The following is a 19,500-nucleotide window of genomic DNA, read 5'->3' as shown; positions in this document are numbered from 1 at the left end:
ACACTCTGGAAGGGTCCAAGATCCAGCTACACACTCAGCTATTGACTTTCCACCTTCAATCCAGTAGCCGTGGTCACATTCAAAATCATACTTACCAGGAGCAGCTGCTTGTAACACATCTGGTTTGGCGTTTGGCACATGTGTTGTAATGCACCATGCTTCATCTACAAAAACAAACATAGGAAACTTTACATAATAAGTGATTTTACAATTTATTTAGCCCTAATACTCCGTCATTTAATATTTCCACATGTATTTAGTTACTAATTTCAATCCAATTTATTAAAATTTTATTCCAATAGTGCTTTTAACAATGCTAATGTTGCAAAGCAGCTTTACAGAAATAAAGGAAAATTATGGAAATGTGTATGAAATGTGAGAAAATATGTATAAATTAAAATGATCAGATTGTCTGACTTCATTTTAGATTCTGTAAAAATGATTGAAATGACTCGTCCCATAAGTATGTGTTTTTCCTGTTATGATCAGATTCTATTCTTAAAATCCAGTGTTCAAATCACAACCTAACCGTTGATTGTGCTAAACAACAGTATAAATATTATACATGTTCAAGTCATGTAGTGGTATTACAGTAATAGTAAGCATATGACAGAGGTGGGTAGTAATGAGTTACATTTACAGTTACATGAGTAATTTTTTGAACATTTACTTCTATGAGTAGTTTTACTGCACCATACTTTTTTCTTTTACTTGAGTAGATTTGTGAAAAAGAAACGCTACTCTTACTCCGCTACATTCGGCTACACTCGACTCGTTACTTTTCTACCATTTATTCTACACATGCAGCCGGTGGATCTACCACATGACTGTTTCACCAATCAGATGCAGCGACAATTATCACTTGACTCCATTTGACTCAAAAAGGTCTTCAGCCTAATATAGTTATTATAACATATAAAAATTCTAACATTAACATTAAAACAGTTACTCAGTACTTGAGTAGTCTTTTTACAGAATACTATTTTTTACTTCTACTTGAGTAATATTATTTTGAAGTACAGTTGCTCTTACTTGATTCATTTGGCTTCTCCATCCACCTCTGCCATATAATAGTAGAACAAAATAAACAGAAAACCAAAAACCTCTTCAGCAGTTGAAGTATTGTACTGACGATGGTAAAGTACTCACCAATACACCGAGGGGTGTGTGACCACTCTCCATTCCTGCATGTTATCTCCCCCCACCATGTTTTCAGGTCAGGTTTCAGACCCGTGTTACAGCCGTAGATGATTTTATCTCCGGTTCTGTAATTCTCCGAATTTGGGACAAAAAAGCCGTTGTTTTGGAATTGTGGAGGTCGGCAGTTTTCTGGATCTATTCTTTGCACAGGTAGTAAAAGTAATTAAAATAAAATGATGGGTGAAATGCATGACATGAAGAACATTTTAACACTATTTCTATAATATCTACAATCTGTACTTTTAGTGCCTCTAACTGGGGTAAGAGAAAACTGTGCATCCCATCCTGAAGGCGCCATTTGTGGCTGGAAGTCTTTAAGCAAGTGGGAGGGGCATACAATCTCTTCTGTCAGTCACAGGAACATCAGACATATTCAGAAATACCTAGTTTGCATATGATGTGTGGTAGGTAGTGATGAGAACGATTTGTTCTTTTTGGATGAGTCACAAAGCATGGGTGTGCATACATAAAGCAGTGCAAAACCTCTGTAGGTTATGTACAGGAAACAGAAATGAGCGGTTTATCTCATAAGTCTTCTAGTTCAAGTCATTCCTTTTTTGTCACATGACTCCCATAGACGCCATGAAGTGCAATTGCATGTCGTGTCTATAAATATTTCTGTTTTGCGTTTCAGCTTTTTGTTCATGAATAACAGTAGCTGATTGGCTGATTTCCTTTCTACATTGTTATAAATTAAATGTATTTAATTCAAAATGTGCAATTGCACTGCATAGCGTCTATAAGAGTCACGTGACAAACGAATGAACAACTCGGACCAGAAGATATGAGAGGGGAGCTGCTCATAATGTTTGTAATGATATGTCCTTAACTGCATTGTAATATTTATCAATTACTGCAACTATAGCCAAAATGTGTGTATGTAGACGTGTTGGGTGTCTGTATGTAACATTTTTGTTTTATTTATGATCAAAAGAGTGAAATGAACTAAATGACTCTGTTTATTTTGAAAAATCTGCTCATTTTGATGAACGACATTCGAAAAACTGAGTCACTTAAATGATCCAAACTTCCCATTACTACTAAAAGGTGAGTTAACAAGTTGATAAGATGAAATTTGCCAAACAAAAAAGGCGCTAAATTGCGGCATCCCACGGGAAAACACGTGCAGTCTTAATGGCCACATCTGTAAGTAAATAAATGAAAACTTCAGTATAAATCTGAACATCTTACCCTGTGCAGCCTGACACGCACAAATTAGAACAGCCAGAATAATAATCCTCATCTTCTCTGTTGTTTTTCACCTCAGATCACAGCGTAAAACCTTCAGATGAACCTCTGATACATGCTATTTTAAACGAACCAAGTAGCTTTGTGTGTAAGCAGCGTTAATGATTTATTATTTTTCCTCCCTTTACCAGAAACCACGAATCTAGTGCATGATTTCACCATCGCAGATTTCGTAACTACAAACACTGACACGCCAAATTAAAGGGAAAAAAAAACATTTAAAGCGTTCTGAGCTATTATTATTTCTGCTGTTGTTGTTTTAAAGACAATAATCCAGCATTATTGCTGATATATAACAACTAATGTTAAAATGTAATGCATCTCACTTCCTGCATCTGAAAGAATGTGGATATGTCCAGGGACGTGCACAGACATTTTGAGGGGCAGGGGCTCAAGTGAAATAAAGGGCACTTCTCATAATTACGTATTTTTTCCCTTTTTTAAACAAAAAAGGATATATATTAACGCAACACTGACTTCCTTTTTAAAAAAATAATTTAAAAAGTTAATTTTTTCTTCCTCAAACTCATGCAATTGTTTAATTTTTAAAAGATGTCTACAAAATAATCAGTTCACACAGAAACCATGGTCTTCTTAGTATTCACTAGGTTTATAGAGCAGCAAAAGAAACCATTACACAATGTGCATGTTTTAAAAAACATTTTCTATGCTACTAGTTTGGAGTATATATTTAGATTAGAATAACCAAAATAACTTCATCAAGCAGAGGGGTGTGTTTTACTAATAAAGATTTAGAGGAAATAAAAAAAAAGTTAAATTACTCATAAATAAAAAGTTAATTTATAAATATTGTTATTTTTAATGTTTAATGTTAACTTATTTCTACTCAGTTTTATTGATTATGTACCAGATGCAGTTACTCAGATTTACTAAAATTTTTAGAGTGTATCCTCCATCTGTTTGCATCTGTAGATTTCTTCTAATGGCTTGGTTGAATTCCAATGTAGAATGCGGTGTGTTATTTCTTGATAAAAGCCCGCTGTGCGGAGTATAACAGAACATGAAGAACAGAGCGTTGCTATGGAGTCACAGGATTCTAACCGTAGAGACAGAGTGGACTATTTTCTTTAGCGGAAGCAATACAATCGGGCTTAAATTAATAAACTCACTTTTAATATTTTGTGTCAAAATAATGATTTATTTGCTAGGTAGCCATGTAATAAGCTGGATAATATATAGCGATTATCCCTTACACATTAGCTAGTCTAGTAGCTCATGAGGCATGCATGCTAGCAAAACACAGGTTAACTATATATTTGTCTTTGGCTAATCAGCAGTATATTCGAGGAACTGGTAGTTTAGGGGGGGGGGAGATGTTCGCTTCAGAACTCCTGACCTGATATTTAGATATACTATTCTTCAATAAATATATTTGTTTAACAGGGAAGCTGTGCGCAAACAGGAATATATATTATTTTTCAAAAAAAAAAAAAAGCACCCCAGAAAAAAGGGCACTTTCTCTTCAGGAATAAAAAGGGCAGGTGCTCAAGCCCCCTTTGATCTCTATGTGTGCACGTGCCTGGCTATGTCTACAGACAAGGAGAAAATTTACATGAATATTTAAAAGCAAGATATTAACATACACATCTACGAGATGAGTTTATACACATTATGTCTATAACGTCCACAGATAATTATGGTTCTTTAGATGCTAGAGAAAGTGCACAGTTAAACTATTTATAGTAAACTATTCATAAATCACTCACTTATCATCTATGCTGCTTTATTCTGTATTCAGAGTTGCAGGAACCTGGAGCCTATCCCAGGAGACTTGGGGTACACCCTGGACAGGGCACACACACACACAGACATACACACACTCACATGCTCATTCACACACTACAGGCAATTTGGGAACGCCAATTAGCCTAACCTACATGTTAGGCTACTGTGGGAGAAAACCAGAGTACCTGGAGGAAACCCACCAAGCACGGGGAGAACATGCAAACTCCATGCACACAGAGACAGAAATCGAGGCCTGGGAGGGTATCAAACCCAGACCCTGGCAGTGCAAGGCAACAGTGCTGATCACTACACCACTGTGTCACCACAATTTATAAATAAGAAATAAAAATGCTCTTCAAACAAAATTATTATTATTATTTTTATTATTAATTATCCTTTTAGCCTGAGGTTTCTTAATGCAGATTCTATTGATAAACAATAAAAAAACTGCATGTAAGCATTTTTAAAGTGAAAACCAATCAGTTTATTTTATAATGACAGAGCCCTCTTCCAAACTCTTTATTTTCTTCCAATTTTTAAGATGTGGAAAATGTTCCATTTTGACAATAGGGCGGCTCAAGATTAACTTCAGTTTAAATCACTTACGATGGATCTGGATATCACAAAGCACCTGATTTTTGGTGAACTTTACTAGTATGACTACTACTACAACTAATAATAATAATAATAATATAGTATAATGTTAAAAACTGATTCTTTCTATGAGTGGACTTTTTCAATCCCAGGTTCCCAGAAAGACTCTTTGACAGTTGCTAATTCTTATTTTTTAATCATTAATAGATTGTATAGGTATGAAATAACATTGTTTGTTTACTATAATGACGTTAATTTACTACGGTGTCACAATCACGCCATTAATGTTACGTCCATTGCTGACTTACTTGTAACCTCTGATAAAAACTCACTGGAATTATACTTTAAAATTTGATCTGGATCCAGAGACGTCTTCAATTTTTATTTCCTTTTACATTTTTTCTCTTTTATAGAATAAAACCTATTAAAGTGGCAGGCCCTAAAGTTTGAAATTTAATCACTCATCATTCTTCATGCAGAAGACAGTTGGCTTGATATTGAAAACACGAAAAGGAGGATGGCTGATGGGTGTGTCCAGTGTCTTCATGCAGTCAGGATGGCGAAGTTCTCTTTCCACTTCAACAGCAGCATGCATAACATAAATGACAACTGTGTCTGTTATGGAGCAAGAAATAACAAGTCATCCATCCATCCATCCATCCATCCATCCGTCCATCTATCTATCTATCTATCTATCTATCTATCTATCTATCTATCTATCTAATGATAAACAAACACAAGGCATTTATTTTGGGTGAAAAACAAGATTTTATTCTGAGAAAGAAGATCTCTGTCTGTTAGCAGGAGAACTGAAGGCATCAAAACTGCCAAAAAAAGCACACAGAGACAGTTAATGTATCTGAAGTCTGATTAAGCATTAGTGTACCATAGACAATGTTACTCTAATATTTTATTTAATGCCATAGAAAATGTACTTACCGGACTCCATTTACCTGTAAAAAGAATAACAGTTAGAGATCACAATCAGCAGTCAGAGACCATCATGCTCACTTTAAATACTTTCAAATGTATCAATTAAACCTTAGAGCCTCGTTAAAGCTCTGAACACAATAACGATCCTGATTCAGTCCCAGTATGACTGCATTCCTACGTCTGGTCCCTGACTGGTCAGAAGGTGTTGATTAATTTACTGTAACAGCAGCTCTGACAGCAGCACAGCTTTAAATTCCAATAGGTGATTATTGTTTCTATAGAAAACATAAATGTGCACTATCAAATTATGTATGTCTGGTGTGGAAGGAGGAAGGAGTCTCCAGTTTTAGCAGACAACTGTTAACTTTCCAATACAGGAATTTCTCCAGGACAGAAGAGTTGAAGCTCTGTGGTGTTTCACAGCAGGATTTATTTGTCTTATTTATTTTGTCATAAAAAGAGAGAACAGAAAGGGGCTGCTGAGGAAACAGCCATTTATAACTGCTTTAATGTAAATAAGAACAGGAAGTAAATTGATTTTAGAACGCATCCACAAACATTAAAAGCAACTTTATACAGATAGAAAATGTGGAGTGTTGTTCTTTAACTAAAATCACTGTGGTAGAAGAGCTGTTAGATTTAACTCTGTCTGGCCCACGTCAGCACGAGTGCTTTATTCATTAGATACTAATGGTCAGAAATAAAGGATAAATTCATCTGTAACTAGAACTTTTCACTAGTTCTTTTCTGTCTAGATAAAACACAGGATACACTTACATTCATCGTAAATTGTTGTTCCTTTGAAGCATTTGACATTTATTTTCTTGAATACAGCACAGTAATATCTCTTCTCTTCACCCTCTTGCAGATATTCATCAGACTGACTAGAACGAATACGTTCACCTTCCACTTTACATGGAGCTAAAAAATAAGAAGGAAAACAGTAAAGATCCTGTGTAAAAAAAAAACTTAATATACAATTGTTTTATATGTATTACATAATAATAATGATTTGTGCTTCAGCTGATTTCCTTTCTCCTCTTTAAACCTGATTTAGTCTGTCTCATTATCATCAAATATTATTCTATTAGAAATCATCTGTAGTCAGGGGAAAAAATCAGTAAGCAACAAAAATATCTGCTTATAAATAGGTCCTGTTTAATTAATTGATCATTACTGCATTTATCATTTAAAGCAAAATAAAAACTATTCTCCTGACTTAATTCCAATATTAAAGATCATTTTCCCATTAATACACTAATAAAATCATAAATGTGTGTATCTGAACTAAATGCTAAAACATTGACTGTTGCATTGAACTTGGCTTCTGTATGTTCATGTAGAATTTGCTGTGCTGGTTGTGCTGGCAAGGGAACAGATTGGAGTCCCAACAGGACATGTCCTCCCGTCCCGTGTGATGAATTCTGACTTCATTTGTTTTGTCAGAGTTGTAAATTGTATTTAAAATGTAATTAATACTCACGTTTACACTCTGGAAGCGGCGTCCATTCCTCATTCACACATCCTACAGTTTTAGGTCCATCTAGTTTATGTAATTTCACACACTGAACTTTTAATTCCTTTCCACTTGGCAGCTCTATAACATCTCCATTTGCAATAAGTGGGTGAGATCCACAAAAATGGACTGAAATCACAGACAATTCATGTGAGGACATGGAGATTAACATTAATTATATAAACACCTATGGGTTATTATACTGGTGAACACAGCACAGTACAGTACATTTGTATGATTACACACTCTGTGTTCTTTAAACACAGAAATATTCCACATTGTATCTTGGCACAAAAATGTGAATTCAGGAGGAAATATGAAGCTGAGGTGTTTACAGGGTACACGAGTGAGGTGAGACTAGCTATAAGCAGTTTATATTTATAATTACATATTAACTGAATTTGTGGTAATTATTACCTGGCAGCAGAACCCCAATCTGATCAGGACGTAGAAATTCACCACCGCCCCCACCTCCTGTAACTGAAAGTGTTACTTAGATTTAAATAACAAAAAGTTATATAATAAGTTTATGTGATATATTTATATATTTTTTTTTTTCACTTTTAGCTTTACTTTTACTTACAGCATTGAGCTAAATTACAGGATTATGAAGAACATTTTATGTTTAAACTTAGAAAACAATTACACAATAATTCCTTTGTGAAAGTCATTACACAGCAGCTGTTGCTTTCTGAAGGTTTTCCTTTTAAATCAAATTGTCTTTAATACACAACATTACTGTTCAGAAACATTAGACATGTTTGTAACGAGAACACTCTATAGGTCTCTATTTTCTCTGTGTATCTCTATCATTATAGCGCGACTGTTTGCCACATGTGGGGCAGAACACCATGTTAGCTCTAGAACAAAACATCAGCTCATGTATGGCTTTAACTTTTTATGCAGATGCATAAAAACATTTGCATGGTGTAATTTATTCGTGATTATAGTGGATTCGACAGTTTAGTGAAGTCTAATTCTAATTCCACTGTTATTACTTATTAATCTTACATTTAAAAACTGCATCTTGATCAAAGAATTCCTTAAACGAAATTCAATTTCTACTCTACTCTATAAATTTAAACTACATTAAAAGGGACCAAATATGCAAAATTTACTTTTTAGTAATTTTGGACAGTCACATGGGTCTCTTTTGTCTTCATTTTTCATCCTTAATTTTTTTTTTCATTTTGTTTCTGTTATTTTCTAAAATTCCACTCTTTAGATTAGCCTTTCCTTTAAAGTTCACAAAATGTTCCTGAGAAAAAACATGGAAAATGTATTGCACAAAGCAGGAACTATTGTCAAATATTAATTTATACAAATTTATGCAAAGCCCAAAACAATTAAACTGACGACCTGCGTGAACACCACCTTAATTACAATGTGATTTTTTTTTTTCTTTCTATTTGTCCCAAAAGTGAAGACGGATTGGAGTCCCTATGGAACTAGGCAGGACATGTCCTCCCATCCTCACGTCCCCGACATGTCCTCCCGTCCCCGACACCTGTGATCCTACCTGTGATGAATTCTGTCAGTTGTTCTCTCTCTCTCTCTCTCTCTCTCTCTCTCTCTCAAAGTTGTACATTTGTTTTAAGGTTCCAAAAGTTTACTCACGTTTACACACCGGGAGCTCCGTCCATTCTTCTTCCACACATCCTACTTTTTCAGGTCCTTCTAGTTTATAATATCTTTTACACTGAACTTTTAATTCCTTTCCACTTGGCAGCTCTGTAACATCTCCATTTACAATAAGTGGGTGAGATCCACAATCACGTACTGAAATCACAGACAATTTGTGTGAGGACATGGAGATCAACATTAATTATATAAACACCTATGGGTTATTATACTGGTGAACACAGTACAGTACAGTACATTTGTATGATGACACACTCTGTTTGTTCTTTAAACACAGAAATATTAATTACTATCTTAGTGTAAAAACAAAAAACTGTATGAAGTGTGAATTGAGCTGAGGTGTTTACCGGGTACACGAGTGAGGTGAGATCAGCTAAAAGCACTTCATATTTATTATTACATATTAAGTAAATTGGTGGTAATTATTACCTGGCAGCAGGTCAGGATGTATAGATTCACCACCGCCTCCACCTCCTGCACCTGAAAGTGTCACTCAGACTTTTAGAAAAAGTTATACAATAGTTGATGTACTGACATTCAGTTACACCTAGCAGCACTGTTTCAGTTTATGTAATAATTTGAAAAATCTTTGGTGTTTAGAGGAAACTTCTGGTGCTCTGTTCTTTACAGATAATAAACATTTAATGCTTGAGATCTTAATGATTTCAGTGCTGCTGAAACTTTTGTAAATCTGGCAGGGAAAATGTTTAGTTTCGTTTAAGCAGGAAAAGTACTTGTACAAACTTCTAGTAAAATATTAATAATCGTAAAGTACAAACCGGATTCCAAAAAAGTTGGGACACTATACAAATTGTGAATAAAAACTGAATGCAATGATGTGGAGGTGCCAACTTCTAATATTTTATTCAGAATAGAACATAAATCACGGAACAAAAGTTTAAACTGAGAAAATGTATCGTTGATTCAAAATTTCATGGTGTCAACAAATCCCAAAAAAGTTGGGACAAGTAGCAATAAGAGGCTGGAAAAAGTACATTTGAGCATAACAAGGAGCTGGAAGACCAATTAACACTAATTAGGTTAATTGGCAACATGATTGGGTATAAAAAGAGCTTCTCAGAGTGGCAGTGTCTCTCAGAAGCCAAGATGGGTAGAGGATCACCAATTCCCACAATGTTGCGCAGAAAGGTGTTACCCAGCAATAGCAAATAGCAAAAAAAAACGTAAAACCATACTGGATGCCCGTGATCTCCGGGCCCTTAAACAACACTGCACCATTAACAGGAATGCTACTGTAAAGGAAATCACAAAATGGGCTCAGGAATACCTCCAGAAACCATTGTCAGTGAACACAATCCACCGTGCCATCCGCCGTTGCCAGCTGAAACTCTACAATGCAAAGAAGAAGCCATTTCTAAGCAAGATCCACAAGCTCAGGCGTTTTTACTGGGACAGGGATCATTTAAAATGGAGTGTGGCAAAATAGAAGACTGTTCTGTGGTCAGACGAGTCACGATTCGAAGTTCTTTTTGGAAATCTGGGACACCATGTCATCCAGACCAAAGATGACAAGGACAACCCAAGTTGTTATCAACACTCAGTTCAGAAGCCTGCATCTCTGATGGTATGGGGTTGCATGAGTGCGTGTGGCATGGGCAGCTTGCATGTCTGGAAAGGCACCATCAATGCAGACAACATATGCTCCCATCCAGACGTCTTTTCTTTCAGGGAAGACCCTGCGTTTTTCAACAAGATAATGCCAGACCACATTCTGCATCAATCACAACATCATGGCTGCGTAGGAGAAGGATCCAGGTACTGAAATGGCCAGGCTGCAGTCCAGATCTTTTACCTATAGAGAACATTTGGCGCATCATAAAGAGGAAGATGCGACAAAGAAGGCCCAAGACGATTGAACAGTTAGAAGCCTGTATTAGACAAGAATGGGAAAGCATTCCTATTTCTAAACTTGAGAAACTGGTCTCCTCGGTCCCCAGGGGTCTGTTGAGTGTTGTAAGAAGAAGGGGAGATGCCACACAGAGGTGAAAATGGCCTTGTCCCAACTTTTTTGGGATTTGTTGACACCATGAAATTTTGAATCAACATATTTTTTTCCTTAAAATGATACATTTTCTCAGTTTAAACTTTTGTTCCGTGATTTATGTTCTATTCTGAATAAAATATAAGAAGTTGGCACCTCCACATCATTGCATTCAGTTTTTATTCATGATTTGTATAGTGTCCCAACTTTTTTGGAATCCGGTTTGTAGCACATCAGGCTTTTACATACTGCTAACCATCATGTTTTTAAATGCAGTTAATTTAGGCTATACTGCAAGTTAGTGTTTTCTCAAAATATATCATTGCATAAAACATTATTGTTTAAATGCAATTTAATGTGCTTAACTGATTTGTCTTGACTGCCTGTAGCAAACAGTAGAACGATAAATGATGGTTTTGTTATGACCTTTATTTTTTTTATTTAGCTTCATTTGGCAGGTGGCACGGTGGGCTAGTGGTTAACACTGTCGCCTTGCACCTTCAGGGACCAGGTTCGATTCCCGTCTCTGTGTGCATGGAGTTTGCACCCATGCTTGGTGGGTTTCCCATGGGTACTTCAGTTTCCTCCCACAGTCCAAAGACATGCAGATTAGGTTAAATGGCATTCCCATATTGGCCACAGTGTGTGTATGTGTGTGCCCTGTGATAGATTGGCACCCTGTGCAGGGTATAACCCGCCTTGTGCCCTAAGTCTCCTGGGATAGGCTCCAGGCTCTTCCGTAACCCTGAATACAGGATAAAGTGATATAGACAATGAGTGACTGAGTGAGTGAGTTTTATTTGGCTCAGTTTCATCAGTGTTTCTGATTTGGAAAAGGTATGCCTAGTAAGAACAATTTTTCTATCTATCAGATACTGATGTACTGTAGTGCAGCAGGTGGTGGGATTCAGAATGATTAGCGTGCGCTTTATTTACAGCATCGAGCAACAATAAAGAACATTTCATGGTTAACCACACTCAACAAATAAAATTGTTCCTTAATGAAGGTGATTGAAAAGCAGTTGTTGCTTCTTGAAGGTTTTCCCTTAAATTATATTGTCTTTAATAGACTACTACATTACTATTTAGAAACATCAGTCATGTTTGTAATGAGGACTCTCACCTTTACACACTGGCAGTCTCCAAGTTCCAAGATCACACGTTGCATATGATAATCCACGTTCAAATTTATAACCGCTCTCACATACAAATCTAATATGGGTTCCATGAGAATAGAACTGATGTGATAACTGATATTCAGGACGGCCGTTTGCCACACGTGGGACAGAACACCATGTTGGATCTAGAACAAAACATTAGAACATGCATGGCTTTAACAGTTAAACAGATTATAGTGGATTTGACACTTTGTGTAAACAAATTATAACTGTTCTTATTGATCTTAAATTTAAGAATTGCATCATGATCGGTCAATTTCTCAAACTAAGTTTAATTAATATTCTATTTATTCTGTTACTATATAAAGTCATACCACATATAAGGGGAATAATAATGCAAAAATCACTTTTTGATCATTTTGGACGGGCACACGGGCATATTGTGTGTGTACATGAAAAATAGACACATCCCCTCCCTTCCTCTTTAAAATGACTTTTCCTTGCTTCTATAATATTTTTTTCAATCTTCATATTATTGTTTTCTTTGATGTCCACACAATGTTCCTGAGGTATAACTTTTGTTGGTCTCCTCCTCCAGCTCGTGGCTCAGCTCTGCCCAGGAGTCGCCATTTTCATACTTTTTTTAAAATACTTTTCTGAAACTTTTTTTAATTAAGTTTATTCAAAAACTGTTCCAAAACATGTGTGTACTATATATGACAGAGAAACAGAGCGACAGAGAGAAAAAGAGAGATGGACAATTCTACTGATTTTGTAAAAATGAAGCTCAGGTGTGAGTTCCTGAAGCTGTAACTGTTACTATTTTAGTGCCAGAATGCAGGATCTTATACTGTATCTTATCAAAACTTATTTTAACTTCTTTAAAAGGCTTACAGTATATTTAATGAGTGGCTTCAATCCATGTTTATATTTTTAATTCCTCCAAATTAAAATTGTTATATTTACTCAATAGAAAAAAAATCAACCCTCTGAGATTTTGGCATCTACATAAAATAAGACGTATAAAATATATATAAAAGTTATGTTTTGTTCCGCAATGTGAATGACCCTCAGCATTGCATGAACCTGGAACTATTGCAGAAGATTCATTTGACAGAGTGCAGAACTTATGGTTCCATAAACTACAGCAAGTCGCGGTGACCCTGAAGCTGTAAAGCCCCGGACCATCACACTACCACCACCATGTTTGACTGTTATGATGTTATTTTTATAAGATGCTGTTTTAGTTTTATGCCAAATGTTAGTGATGGGTCGTTCATGAATGATTTGTTCTTTTTGAACGTTTTTTTTTTTTGTCATGTGACTCCCATAGACGCTATGCAGTGCAGTACACAGGAAACAGTATTGAACGCTATGCAGTGCAATGGATTCAGAAGAACTGTCATGAACGGGGTGTTGTGGCAGGTGTTGAACGCTGTGGGCGGAAGGAGCAGGCATAGAGGCAGAGGGGTGGTGTTAACCAAAAAAGAGTCTTTTAATAAAGGTTAAACAAAGTATAAATAAAGAGACAAACAAAGGAACAAACAAACTCAAACCATACTTAACTTTGGGCTAACAGGGGCTCTCTGGCAAGACACAGACAGGGGAACAAACACACGCCCTGTGGCGAGACACAGGCAAAGGGAGACACGTAACACGCCCTGTGGCGAGACACAGGCAAAGGGAGACACGTAACACGCCCTGTGGCGAGACACAGGCAAAGGGAGACACGTAACACGCCCTGTGGCGAGACACAGGCAGGAGGAGACACAAAACACGTCTTGTGACGAGACACAGGCAGGGGGACAAACATAACAGGACATAAACGAGGCGTGGAGCTGAAACGAGACCCTAGGGAGAACGGGAGACCCTAGGGAGAACGGGAGACCCTAGGGAGAACGGGAGACCCTAGGGAGAACGGGAGACCCTAGGGAGAACGGGAGACCCTAGGGAGAACGGGAGACCCTAGAGAGAACGGGAGACCCTAGAGAGAACGGGAGACCAAGAGAGGGACAGGACGAGGGCTAAAGACATGGCAATCAGCTAGGCATGGCTTTTAGCTAAACATGGTTAAGCTAAGCTTAACCATGGCAGTCAGCTACACATCCACCTAGCTAAGCATGTCTTTAGCCCCAACATGCACTAAGCTATACTTACCTAATAGCTTAAACACACTAGGGAATAGGGGCACAGAAACACAGGACAAGGGATACTCACCGGCTAGGCCAGGCGACACTCACCGGCTAGGCCAGGCGACACTCACCGGCTAGGCCAGGCGACACTCACCGGCTAGGCCAGGCGACACTCACCGGCTAGGCCAGGCGACACTCACCGGCTAGGCCAGGCGACACTCACCGGCTAGGCCAGGCGACACTCACCGGCTAGGCCAGGCGACACTCACCGGCTAGGCCAGGCGACACTCACCGGCTAGGCCAGGCGACACTCACCGGCTAGGCCAGGCGACACTCACCGGCTAGGCCAGGCGACACTCACCGGCTAGGCCAGGCGACACTCACCGGCTAGGCCAGGCGACACTCACCGGCTAGGCCAGGCGACACTCACCGGCTAGGCCAGGCGACACTCACCGGCTAGGCCAGGCGACACTCACCGGCTAGGCCAGGCGACACTCAAAGGCTAGGCTCACTGGGCAACTAGGGAGGTGGGAAACACAGGACAGCTAGAGACACAGAGGGGCTATGGCTAGAAGCATGCTAGTACTGTAACTGTACTATAACTCAACATAGATTTTAGCTAATCATGCTCCTAGCCACACACACACCTAACTGCTTACCTGCTCTAGCTAACCACAAGAACACAGAAGGACAGGACTGAATCAGCTCCACAAACACAGACACACAAAACATACACAGAGACATTGCCAATAAGAGAGCCCAAGTCAACACAACTAAAATCAAAGTACAAATTAAACAGATAATAAAACAAACCAAAATGCCCACATAACTGACAGTGGTTTTACCAAAAATGCTCGACCCAGTTTCCCAGTCTAAACAGCTATTTATAGATTGATAGATGGCTACCTCGGTTCAGGTGTGCACTGCATCACCTGACCGAGGTGCCTGCTGGGAAACTGAGTCGGCCAACAAAAACTACAAAATAAAAACAGTGACCTCTAGTGGAGGATCCTTACAAGAACGAATAACTCGGACTAGAAGATACTGTATAAGAGGTGAGCTGCTCATTCTGTTTATCATAATATGTCCTTTGCTGCATTGTAATATTTTAATTACTGTAACTATAGTCAAAATTTGGGGGTGTTGGGGTGTTAATTAAAAATTTTATTTTATTTCTGATCTAAAGAACGAAATAAACTAAATGACTGAAAAAATATTTGTTCATTTTGATGAATGAGATTCAAATAATCGAGTCCCTAAAATGATTCAAACCTCCCATCACCACCAGATGTAATAGAACAGATGTAATAGAAAAATTTCAACTTTAGTTTCATCAGTTCACAGAATATTTACCCAAAGTCTTGGGAATAATCAACATGTTTTTTGAGAAATGTGAGACAAGCATTTGTGTTCTTTTTGGTCAGCAGTGGCTTTCACCTTGGTATTGTTTTCCTTTTCATGTATGATTTCTGCATTCTGATTGGCCAGGGCAGTTTATTTAAAACATTACCTCTAGTCAAATAGTGCATTTAGAAAATCAGGATCATGCAGCATTTTAGAGACATGTAACTAGTGAAACAGACAAACCAGAGATTTAGCTCCTGTTTTAAATTTCATATCACTAAACAGGTGAAACTGAGGAGATATGGTAAAGTAAGAGCTTTAACCCCACCATAAATAAAAAAAATCAAACTTGTCTCTCAATCGTAAAATTTTTAACTAACAGACGCGCACACACACACACACACACACACACACACACACATTTCAGGTGATACAGTATGTAAATAAACGTTTTGCTTAATTTCACAAAACTATAACGTGGCAACTTCTGGGCGGAGCAGGATTACTATATAAACTCAATGTTATTTATTTATTTATTCATTTGCAACTTTAAATACATTTAAAACTAAAAACGCCGTCTGTTTCTGTGTTCTGTACTGGGAGCCACAGCAGAGGAATGAAAGAGCCACATGCCGACCCCTGGCCTAGTTACATTCTTTTAATTAATGTCTTTGTACAAAGTGCAGTACAAGGTAATAAGTATTAAGGTATATTATAGGCAACAATATAAAAACATAAGTTAAAATAGTAGAGTGTTCCTATATTGCAAATGATTCATGTTCAATCGACTCAAGTTGTGCAATACTACCTCGCTTGCATCATTTTCTTTTCAGCTCTGTTACTTCTTTAAATAATGATGCTTAGTCATGTGACAAAGTACTTAATACAATTATACTCCTTTTAAACAAGTCTTACACGTCTGCAAAATGCGTCTGTTATTTCCCAGCTGAAATACAGCTCAGATCCTGCATCCTGGTTCGTCTGTTTCTTAAGAGCCAAAAATAAATAGCTACTGTAGGCTATTGATGCCATTGTGCCACATGAATAAAAACTTACACATAATATACACATAATAAATTGGTTGCTACTTAAAAAAATCCTTTTTTCCCACATTTTGTTAACTAGAACAGTGGTTCTCAAACTTTCAAGCCAGCGACCCCTAATTGAAGATCGACAAGATCTCGCGACCCCCACTATCAAAAACAAGCAATAAACATAACAAGCTGTTCACAGTATTTTGACTACATTTACTTTACATCAAAATAATTTTGGCTTACCTTTCAGTGGGAAGGGTGTACTTTTTTTTTTTTTTGCTTGTTGAGCAATCATGTGTTTTGCCAGGCCTCATACTTTCATGAGCAAGCACTTCTGAACAGATTCCACATTGAGGGAAAACTACGTTGTCAACAGTAGAACAAGTGAATCCATACTTTATGAGTTCCTCCTGATATTTTCGAAGCGTTTCCTACTTTGGTCTGACGGGGTCTTGCTCATATGCTTGGTCAATGTACATGGTTCCGATGACTCGGGTAAACTGTCCACAATTTCCTCAACATTTTAAGATTTGCAAATAACAAATTTATTCATCTCGGCAGTTGTGGTTTTCACGTGCAGTTGTGCGCTGTAGCAATAACTAGTGAACCAGTTGCTGCACAGTGACGTCATATCTTTGAGTCGCGAATTTATTTTTTTAAACACTCAGTTTAAACACTCACACTCAATCAGTAATATCTTTACAAATGAGAAAACATTTCTTTATACCATTTACTTGTAATACTGAAAAGTGTGTATTATAATCGCAAAATAAGAGAATTTTTTAATCCTTCTCGCGACCCCTTGAAATTATTCCGCCCCCCAGTTTGTGAACCACTGAACTAGAATATGGATTGAAATAACCAGATGGAGGGGAAATGCCTTATAACTGGGGTTTCAAATGTTATCCTGAAAGAATGAGAGTGGGTGCAGACTTCAGTTTGGTTGGTCTTTCTGGATAACATTTAAAACCTCTTTATATAATGTCTCTGGCAGTTTCTAGTTTCTGCATCCTGATTGGCTGGGAAAATGTACGTCTCCAAAGGGGCGTTCCAGGACGGTCTAAGAGTAAAACTACACACAGTGAAATGGTGCAGTAAATGTAGCATGGCAGACTGCAGGATCTAAGCTGCATTTCAGCTGGAACATTAAAATGGAAAATGTCTAAATATATATTAACTTATTAAAAAGTATATTTAAGTAACTTTGAAAGACACACCTTTTGGAAAAGTTTGTAAAAAGATTGCCCTTTACAACCATTTTTATCACATTAATTTTAGGGTTTTTTGTCATTTGTACAAATTAATATTTTGATCATTCAAACATTCAGCTCCTAGAATTATTATACTGTACATTCATAATCATTGTTTGAGGCAAAATATAAACCAGATCTCTCTCTCTCTCTCTGTCTGTCTCTCTGATCAATGTGTCACAGTCATGTCATTATTTTAAAATGTGTTTAAAAAAGTGTTGTTCAGAAATATTAGTAATGTTTGTAATGAGGACAGTTTTTACCTTTACACACTGGGAGCTTCCAAGTTCCATCTTCACACCGTGCAGTGTCTGTTCCTTTAAACTCATAGCCTCTGTTACATATGAATCTAACAGTCTCTCCGTGATTATAGGAGTATTTCAATCGCTCTGCTTCTCGGCCGTTGTCCACATATGGCTGGTTACATTTTACTTCAACTAGAACAAAGAACAGAACATTTATACATGTGTGTGGCTTCACTTTTGTATTTATTTAATGACGTGTGTACTCCTGTAGGGGATTAAACACACAAATACACTCTTATTCTATTGCACACATCATCATTGTGATAAACAGATTATTAGATTCATTGAGTTCAGACACAGGGACTGACTGCAGCTGATCAGAAAAGTGGAGTAAACTGATCAGTAAACTGATTTTTGATTTAACACAGAGAAAAACAGTTAAGAAGTTACATCTCAGCACTGTTGAATTCTGGATTCTGATTGGTCAGGAGGTGTTGATTGATTGTCTTTATACAAGTTAGTTCTGAGCAATCTGATTGGCCGAGAGACTTTCCACGAGTGCTGATATAGAGCATAACATCACTAGGGACGTTTGACTATGTGTATCACTGGGCGTCCCAGGTGTTGTACACTGTTTAATGACACTAACTGTTGGTCACATGGTTGAGAGTAGGTCTGTACGGTCCGCAGTACTGAGGAGAGAGCAGCTGCCTGACAAAACCCACATTCACAAAAAGTCAGAGAAGCACTTTCAGCACAAACACACATCTGATAATGTTTGTCGTCTTAAACAACACACTGCCTACTTCTTTAAAATCTTTTAAAATTGCCTCTATATTGTTTTGTCACATGTCATACATAGTTAAAAAAAAGCAGTAAGGGTATATAATATAAGGTATATAGAAACATAAGTTAAAAAAGTAGAATGTACATATTGCAAATGGTTTATGCACAATTGGCTCTCATTGTGAAATATGCAGTATTCTAATGCAAAGTTGCAGAATTGTAGTTATCATTGTTAATATATAATTACAGGGGCTGCAAAAGTAATTGGCCCCCTTGAACTTTTCCACATTTTGTCATATTATAGCCACAAACATGAATCAATGTTATTGAAATTCTACGTGAAAGACCAATACAAAGTGGTGTACATGTGAGAAGTGGAACGAAAATCATACATGATTCCAAACATATTTTTAAATAAATAACTGAAAAGTCGAGTGTGCATAATTATTCAGCCCCCTGAGTCAATACTTTGTAGAACCACCTTTTGCTGCAATTACAGCTGCCAGTCTTTTGGGGTCTGTCTCTACCAGCTTTGCACATCTAGAGACTGAAATCCTTGCCCGTTCATCTTTGCAAAACAGCTTCAGCTTAGTCAGATTCAATGGACAGAATTTGTGAACAGCAGTTTTTAGATCTTGCCACAGATTCTCGATTGGATTTAGATCTGGACTTTGACTGGGCCATTCTAACACATGGATATGTTTTGTTTTA

General features: G+C 37.4%; 1 protein-coding gene across 1 annotated transcript in view; it reads right to left on the bottom strand.

The window, feature by feature from the left end:
* LOC128521859 (complement factor H-like) overlaps positions 1-19,500 on the bottom strand; it is a 132,008-nt gene that overhangs the window by 43,897 nt on the left and 68,611 nt on the right. The window contains exons 8-11 of the mRNA XM_053495567.1: positions 12,004-12,059; positions 9,308-9,358; positions 8,855-9,016; positions 7,655-7,717 (exon numbers count right to left, since the gene is read on the bottom strand). Coding sequence (XP_053351542.1) covers positions 7,655-7,717; positions 8,855-9,016; positions 9,308-9,358; positions 12,004-12,059 — 332 coding nt within the window. The remainder of the gene's footprint in view (positions 1-7,654; positions 7,718-8,854; positions 9,017-9,307; positions 9,359-12,003; positions 12,060-19,500) is intronic.

The sequence above is a fragment of the Clarias gariepinus genome, chromosome 1 (genome assembly GCF_024256425.1).
Source record: "Clarias gariepinus isolate MV-2021 ecotype Netherlands chromosome 1, CGAR_prim_01v2, whole genome shotgun sequence".
NCBI classification, from domain to species: domain Eukaryota; kingdom Metazoa; phylum Chordata; class Actinopteri; order Siluriformes; family Clariidae; genus Clarias; species Clarias gariepinus.
This window is presented reverse-complemented; position numbering and strand designations above follow the sequence as displayed.